This window comes from Rhea americana, unplaced genomic scaffold (genome assembly GCF_003343005.1).
Source record: "Rhea americana isolate MKP2758 unplaced genomic scaffold, rheAme1 scaffold_8, whole genome shotgun sequence".
NCBI classification, from domain to species: domain Eukaryota; kingdom Metazoa; phylum Chordata; class Aves; order Rheiformes; family Rheidae; genus Rhea; species Rhea americana.
This window is the reverse complement of record NW_028186978.1, coordinates 5,175,148-5,183,988: the sequence shown is the minus strand read 5'-3', so window position 1 is coordinate 5,183,988 and position 8,841 is coordinate 5,175,148. Positions and strand designations below refer to the sequence as shown.

The following is an 8,841-nucleotide window of genomic DNA, read 5'->3' as shown; positions in this document are numbered from 1 at the left end:
CACTAATAAACCTGATTTAAGGGCATAGGAAGATAAGATAAAACTGGAAACACTAGGCTTAACTACAGCAGAAGGCCAGAAGGCCATTGCTTTGTCTCTGAAACAAGGGAGACAAAAGTCCAGTGTATAATGCTCTAAATACAGCTAGAAAAAGCCAGACTGCAAATTCACTAAATAGGAATTTTGCCCTATGTGTATAAACATACATTGGAAAAGGTTGCATGTTTTGTGTTTCTATTTACAGCTGCAGAATGCGATACAGTCCTATTGYTTTTGTGATCTGCAGTGTATTTCCTCTCACCATCTAAATATTTTTGGTATATGCATTCACAAGCTAAACACCTCCACTAAAATAAATCAGACTGAAGGGCCAAATGATGACAGTCTTCATATCTACATTCATTTTGAGTAAACACTCCCCAAAAATGCTGTTAAACTGAACCCTTGGGAAAACAGATTCTCCATCAGCGAGACTGTCTCCATCAGTGACAAACATTGTCTACACATTCTCTGAAGATGGGGGTGGTGCTGGTGGAAATTCTCTCCTCCTTGAAAAGCATGGAAAAATTCCCAGAGCAAAATTTCCAGAGAGGAAAAAATCTTCCCTTTTCTCCCCTTTGCTGATGCTCCGAGACCAGCCTCTGAAGATTTGCACAATGCAGTACAGAGTTACACTTTGAGAGCTGCTCAAGGCAAAGGCAAGCCTAGAAGGGAGGGTATGTCCCCACTGGGCTCRTTTCACTGTGTTTTTAATATTAATTGCTTGCAGTTGAGCCAGTGCTAATAACTTTCAGCCAAAGACATACACCAGAGTATCAAAGCAGCCAGGCCTCTGCAGTGCTCTGTCCCCCAGCTGGTAAAAGCACCATGTACAACACAACTGCTTTTTATTAGCAGCGCACTGGATGGTCACCATATGTAAAATGCTGTGACAGAATTAAGGCTTAACTGAAGGATTACATTCTGCCAGCTGTACTACCAGAAAGTGGTTATTAATGTGGGGTTAAATCTCATTCTTACATATTTTGAAACYAGAGGCTGATTTTATGAGCACAAGTGAAGAGCTACTGTTAATTTGTAATTAACGCTGGAATCAGTACAGCCAAGACAGTGAAAATCTTGGAGGCTAGAAAATGCGTATTGAATTTCTCTAGCATGACTAAGGGATTTGTTAAATGCTTCTATGCACTGTTAGAGAGCAAAAAYGCAAGAGCAGCTCAAATCTAGGTCTGTAAGGCTTTAGATCTACCGTAGTCACATCAAGAAAGCGACAGAGCTCTGCTAGTCTGAGTCACTCCTGAGTCACCAGGCTTCCTGAGCRGCACGCCAAAAATAGGTACGTTCATGTGGCTCGGAGCTCTGAGATACTCCAGAGGCTTCAGGGAGCGATGAGGAGGGGGAGCCTGGCAATGAGTCTGATGCAGAAAATTACCTTCCCATGCAGTCCTCCATAGCCAGCCCGCTTCAGGATGGGACTAGATAAACAGGCAGGTCTCMGGGCACTGCAGGGACATCAGGCTCTGGGCTTCCCTTACTGGGTTATCACTAGCTCTGTGTCAGGAGAGCTCCCCAGGTGACGCAGCTCTTGCAGAAGAACCACGCTTGAACGTCTCAYGAATTGTGTGGTTAGGCTTTACTTCAGGGAGTTTTTCTAATTAAAAACAAAAACACTACATTTCTCAGAGTGTGCACACGCAGGTCAGGAAGCAAATCTTTTGGCACAAACTCGTGCAAATATTGTGGCATGCACGTCTCCATTGACGTATAGGGCTTTAAGGTAGTTTGTATTACATACGACATTTTTGTTATAGAACTAGAGTTTTCGACAGAACTTAGGGGCAGAGGTTGAACTAAGCACACTTCTCTTTTGCAATCTATATCCATGCGGGTACATATATACATAAATATGCATATATATATATATGTGTGTGTGTATATATGTATACCAAATAGAAACATTTCACCAGAAAACTACTCATTAGACACAGTAAGAGTACAGGACCATGTCAGATGTCTAGGACAGCAAGCATCTTTCATGATTCTGTGACTGAGCTAGGCTAAATGGCCTTAAATGGCCTTTTTATAATGGAGGCTTTGTTGTTCACTTATTTCCAGTGTCAACTATATTAACATTCCACTAAGGGTCTTCATTTGTTTTAAAAAGATAGGATGAAGAACCTCTGTTTCGAGTTAATCCCACCACTACCTGAATTAATTCCCATCACTACGACCCCTTTCCTCTCCACAAAATTCTGAGAGAGAATCCAACCCTCTAGGACATAGTGCAAGATGGTTTGTGCTGCTGAACTGGAGGAGTGACAACATTTCACAATAAAACCCTTTCACATTAGAGGCCTTGTCTACGGGTGCCTCTGTTTTTAAGCAAGCAGGAAGAGTCTCTTTTTTGTGCAACGGACACACTAGGTTTTGCTGTTTCATTCTGGCAGAGCCCTCCCTCTAACCTCATCGAACCGCAGGCAGGCTAACTTCTTTATTTGTGCCTCACATTCCCCTGATTAACACCACAGCCATGCTGACATGGAAAGAAAACACAGGTGACAACAAACTTGGTCCAGAAGATAGGTCCCTCCTCAGCAGCCCTCTAGGACATATTTTCTGCTTTTTCCCTGGAAAGGTTTCATTCCTGAGGATGGAGATGGCAGACGGTCCATGCCTTTTCCTTGGCCCCACTGTGATGCACCAATAGAGGGGTACCCGGGATTCTTTCAGGCTCTGGGATTAGTTGCACTGAACTCAAGAGACTCATTTGTCAAGTGAGAGAATTTATTGGAAACAAGAGGTTATAACAAAGCTAAAAGTACAGTAAAGGCAGAAATACAAMAGAACTGAAAATACATATACATATCAGAGTTCTACAGTTAAATCACAGGTGCACAAKACTACAACCGCTCTTGCCCTTTCCTTGAGGGCCACCCCTCCGGTAGAGTTTTCCCTGGATTCTCAAACAAGGGGTGCACGGTAAGGTGACCACTCTCGCCCTTTATGGGCCACCCCTCCGGTAGAGTTTTCCCCAGATTCTCCTTACCATGCCACTGACATCAGGGGTGTCCCCACTGACGAGTGGGTCCAAGTCCACCACAAGCCTAGGTGGCTGGCGCTGGTGTACTGTCTTTTACACCGAGTCAAAACAGTGTCAGCCCCAACATACCCGAAGCTGTAGGCTCTAGTCAGTRACAGTGTGCATCTCAACAGACAACCTGGTGCTCAGCCCCCAGCGCTGCCCCGTGGATAACAATGTGCCCATTAATGGGTTGTTCTGCAGGAATGGCTCCGAATGTCTAGGGTGTCCCTTCTCCTTTGTCTGGGCTAGTCAGTCACGGGGTCATAGGAGGATGTGTCCCCAGGCCCTACCCACTGTGTGGTGGCCGTGGTGCACCCAGGGCTCGTTAACCCTTGGGGAGCACCCAAAGCAAACCATCTGGAGTCCCAAGCTTGCCTATGTGGTGCTTGTGAGCCACATGCAACTATACCTGAGGAAGGGCAGCTCTACCTCCTTAAAGCACTAACGAGTCCCTGTCTTGGTAGCCTTTTAGTTGACTGACAGCACTCCTCAGATCTATTCTTTTCCTACTCATCTCAGACATAAGAGTGGATAGTGCTCAGAAGTTGATTTGGAGAAGTTTTTTTATTTTATTTCACAGGCAACTCAGTCTATCTGAAGTAAACTCTCCCAGCAGTCTTGAAGGAGAGGCTCTGAATGTTTTCTGGGTACTATTCACTGGCTGAAGAGTATTCAAGACCAAGTCTAAGAGTAGGGTCTGCTAATTAAATTGTAACTGAACCAACTCAAGACTACAGGTRAGGAGCAGGCTGAGTTCACCCCAGGATGGTTTGGCAGAACACACATTGGGGYTTAGGTTTAGCTCAGTTGGTTAGCRCYGTGGTGTTAATAATACCAAGGTCATAGGTTTGATCCCCATATGGGCCACTTTTTTCAGGGTTGGACTAGATGATCTCCASAGGTCCCCTCCAACCTTACCAATTCTATTCTACTCTATGATCATTCAAGAAGAAAAATAAGGCATAGTGTTATACAAGAGAGTATACTTCAAGAATGCAATGCGGTCATTTACACCTCTTTAGATCAGTAGCTTTATTCATAGGACTTCTCTTGTTTTCTCTTGTACCTGATAATCTGGGGAAAGCATTGACTGGATGAAAATGTAAGTAGGAATGTAAGCCCCTATTACAGATACTGTCCAGGCATCACACATTAGCCATTGTGTGTATTACACTAACACATCTCACAGAATGAGGTCCTATTATTTGAGATGTATTTTATACTTGTAGGTAAGAATCCTGTGCTTAAGAAAGAACAGATTAACTAAACAAAGGTAGAAGAAGAATGGATTGTTTTTTCTTATAGAGGAAAAAGGGTCACTTGCTAAGGTCAAATGAAGGAAATGTAAGGAAAGTAAGACACATACAGAYTACTCAGATTTCAATATACTGTCTTCCTGTTCCATTGAGACAAGCCCTGCAAGCTTGCATATGAAGTGAAAACATTTGGTTGGAAACAAATATTTTCATGTCAACAGTTCATCCCTCCYGCCTTTCTTAGGGGAAAGAGAAAGGAGTTTACTCTTTGTTTGACCTACTTTTGCTGTGAAGTAAAGCATACCATTGCTGTGTCTCTGACAGACATCATCACCGTATGCTGGGCATGATTTTGCAGAARAACAAGGTGAAGAATCTTCAGCATCCTGCCAGACAAATCTGACTTCAGGAAAACCAAGGCCACACTCTTCAGAACTGAGCCTCTCAAGACAGACTTCTAAAACTACATTTTTGTACTTCAGGGAACACCTCCACCTACAGATTTCCATAAGAGCAGTTACATTTGGTAGGGCTTGCTTTTATGTGCTGGAGAACTTGGCTGTAGTTCACAGCAGTTGCAGAGTCATTGCTGGCACTCAATACATGCAGAGGTAGTCCTTGGCAGAAACAGCCCCTTTCAGCAGCCTGACTTTCATCTGCATAGCCTCAGTGTCACTCTTCTCCAATTGAGCTTCATCATAAGTTAGACCTGGAGTTTACATCCTTCAGCATCTCTCCACTTCAGTAATCCTTAGCTATCTCTTGGTCAATATATCCCCTCCTTGTGCAGAAGGGGATAGGAGAAGATACTTTTCCAACCTCAGGAGCCCATATTAAGCAAAAAAAATTTTGTCTTTTTTTTTCTCTTTCCCCTAATCCCATCTCAGCTCTGAGCTGCTTCAAATTTCTTTCAGTTCCTGGTCYTACACCCTCTTTTACAACTGTCACCTTGTAGACGTTCTATCCCAGAGCTCCTGGCTCACTGACTTGGAGAGCAGCTGTCTACAGTCAGGTGCTGAGCAGTAATTCAACTTACATTACCCTAAAGTGCTGGGCTGCAGTCACTGGGAGTCTTCACAGAAGTATTTAAATTAACCTATCTGCAATTTGGAAATAGAGGCACACACCTCTTTTCCTATTCAAAGCCTTCATGGACACAGGCCAGTTATAATAGCATTCATTTGTGTTTACCCTCTTGATATCTCTGATGTTTGAAGGGAAGGCTGGGGCACTAATATACAGGAATTATTGCTCTGTTCCAGGCAGTTTACCAGAAGAAAASGGAGGATGTTACTATCTTATGCAGAACCCTGATGCCCACTGTCACTTGAATGACAGTTTCAGATTTTTGTCATGTTTTATGTTTAGTACCTTAAGACAATGAGTTTTCACAAGCATCTAATCTGTGAGAAAAGTCTTCTTCAGCTAATCCCAACATTTTCATTTTGAAAAGCTAAGTATACATTCGGTGGTGCAGCTGGAGCAGTAGTATAGAGAATATACTGTATTCATTTAGTGGAACTTACATATAAATGCAACTGCGAGCAATTCCCTTACATCTGTCCTTTAGATGGTGCAAGCATAGATGTGTGTAGATATACTAACATGGAAAACATTAATAGTAGAAGATGAAGATTATGATATACTAGCTTTCCAGTTACTTACTACATACTAGTACTGCATTCTARTAAATGGAAGGAAATTGTCTTGTTTCACAGCCACATACCTAACAGGCTAAAAGCCTGTCATGCTTTCAGTAAGCTATGCATATGTAATCCTTGCAAACCATTGCTTGCCTTACCAGGCTTATGGCAGTCCTACAGAAATCCCTAATAAAACTACTGAAAATTTCCAAAACAAAAAATAAAGTCTGTCCTTACCATATGTCATAATTTATATTTCAAACATACATTATCATAACTTTAATTATRTAAAATAATTGGTAAAGATGCATATTCTTTTTTTATTTCCAGGCAGTTAGGATTGGAGCCATCCAATGAAACACAGTAGACCTCTACACCTGAGTTGGGTCCTGTAGATTCCCATTATAGTCAATGGAGAGAAACTGGTGTTTCTAGAACACAATTTTTYTCAGCCTAAAGTTGACATCTCCATTTGGACCACTGACCCTTGCTCTCAGATCTTTTCTTCTCACTACTGATTGTGAAGGGAGCCTAGCTGTCCCTATGGTAAGTGGATGAATACCACCTTAGTTACACTATGACTTATGTCAGGGCTGCCTTAGCCACATAYAATTTAAGCAGCTCTTTGAGTACTCTTCATTTCTAAATAGGTCAATCTCTCTCCAGCAAACTCCTATGATATAACTGACCTGCAAAAAATGCCTTCAGGCAGCTCAGCAGAGATACTTCACTCTTTCAAGAAATCTCGAAAACCTCAAACACACTGTAGGGCAAGAGCCTGCAAAGGGGCAGTTACCAGGAAAGCACCGACTGGCAGTAAGGGGTTCCCACGGGAAGCAGTGGTGCACAGCCCCACCGTGCACACCGTTGTGCACACGTGCATCTTGCTGCACCTGGCCCTGGCCATCACCAGCAGGTTAAGGTCACAGGGTGCTTGTTTAGGAGGAAGGGGAAAGGGGGTTAAGGTGATTTCCAAGAATGGGTTTTCTTTGCATCCTCCTATTGGGAAGTGAGTCATATTACAGGAAAAGGAGGAAAGGTCCAGGTCTGAGGGTCTTACCTGGAGAGGTGAGTGTTTTCCAGGAAGGTGTAGACAGTGCAGCTGAAGACAGGGACTTGGACTGGCTCAGGGTTCAGATTCTGGTGTCAGGATAAGAAAATTATTTTCTAAATCTTAAACTTCTCCCTGTCTTTCAGTTTAAGGTCCCAATTCAAAGAGAAATTTTGCTTAGAAATTTTGCCGCACTGGGTCCAAATCATCTTGAAACAGGGCAGGAAGACACAGAAAGACATCAAAATAAACATTTTGCAAACATTCAATTGATTGCATTCTTTTATTCAGTGTTTGCTTTAGTTTTGAAAGATAACTGTGAAGTATCTCTTCATTATTTTGCATAATTCACATTGCTGGCTGTTTACCAGCAAAATCTGAAAGGCTGTTTGAATTCCATGCTACATCTAATACTTCAGATAGGTTGGTTTTGTTTTCTTGTTCAGGAAGAGATTTTCTAGTCCAAAGACATTGCATGTTGAAACTATCGAATCTTGAATAAAAGACAAAAAGCCCAATATTTTTTAAATTAACTTCACTGAGCAGTTTTTCTACTTGAACATAAAGACAGGAATTTGTTGATTCAAACTGCAGAGATGCAATCAGCTGACAGACATATTTCATGACACTTTCATGATATTGTTAGATTAAAAAAAAAATCTAGCAATTATATAGAATATTGAAACTATCACATACTTTATACGACACACACACTGCAAGGTCGAAGAATTAGTGACCTTTCAGGCACACAAATGCAGATAAAGGCTTTCAAGGCGAACAAAGGTCTGGTGCCGGGAGAAACGCGTTGCTTTGTAYGCTGTTAGCAACGTGGCAGCAGCCGAACCCTCTGGCGCTGCCATGTGCCCGGATGCTACGCCASGGCCAGCGGGGTTCATGCGGGTCTGTGGCCTCCGCCCGGCCCTTCTGCTCAGGGGAAAGGTGTTGGCCTGCGATCCACCAGCCTGCATCATGCACCAGTGGCCTAAACCCAAATTGTGCGTGCACCTGGAATTTAATCCCTCTAGAATACGAGGTAACAGCGATTAGGGCACGAAGCACAAGCAGTGAAAAACTGCAGAAGCCTCTGGGGTGTGTGTGGGGGGAAGGATGCTGAGGGAAGCTGAGCCCCGAGTATTTCTAGCACTTTCTCGATAACGGCGTCAGACGAGCCCGGGTCCTTGCTGCAGCACGGGCCTGCATAGGCTCTGCTGCTCCCGCCGAGGAGGACCAGCGTTTGGCCGCCCCCCCGGGGAGGGCAGGCTCCAAAGCGACGGGAGCGCCCCCCCCCCGCCCCGCGGGTCTCCCGGCGGCTGCCGCTGCCCGGGGGTCGCAGCCGCACGCCCCCCTCGCGGCCCGGCACAGCGACCCTCCAGGGGCCCCGCTACCGCCCCGTCGCGGCCCGGCGGACCCCCCCGCCGCCCCCCGCCTTGGTCGGGCCCTGCTCCTCCCTCTCCCCCCGCCGCGGCGCGGAGTGGGCCGGCCCGCCGCTATATAGCAGCCGGGTGGGCGGCTCCGCGCCGCAGCGCCGACGGCCGCGGGGGTGCGCGGGCTGTGTCGCGGAGGGACCGCCGTACCTGGGGCGCAGCCTGCCTTCATCCCCCTCATCCTCGCCGCCGTCGTGCAGCCATGGCGTGGCAGCCCATGGAGATCAACCCCGAGGTGCGCAGGGGCGGCGGGGCCCGCGCCCGCGGTGGGGGGGGGCGCGCTTGGGGAGGGGGCGGCGGCGTCGAGCCTCTCGGCGCTCACACCTATTGTCTCCCTATTGTCTTCCAGATGCTGAACAAAGTGAGTGCCCGTCGCAGGACCGCG

At 45.5% G+C, this 8,841-nt stretch overlaps 1 protein-coding gene across 1 annotated transcript in view; it reads left to right on the top strand.

Moving 5' to 3' along the window:
- The first annotated feature begins 8,533 nt into the window (after positions 1 to 8,533).
- The window catches only part of UCHL1 (ubiquitin C-terminal hydrolase L1), a 4,864-nt gene continuing 4,556 nt past the window's right edge, over positions 8,534 to 8,841 (top strand). Inside the window, exons 1-2 of the mRNA XM_085322845.1 lie at positions 8,534 to 8,691; positions 8,806 to 8,823. Of these exons, the coding sequence (XP_085178971.1) occupies positions 8,659 to 8,691; positions 8,806 to 8,823 (51 nt within the window). The 5' untranslated portion in view covers positions 8,534 to 8,658. The remainder of the gene's footprint in view (positions 8,692 to 8,805; positions 8,824 to 8,841) is intronic.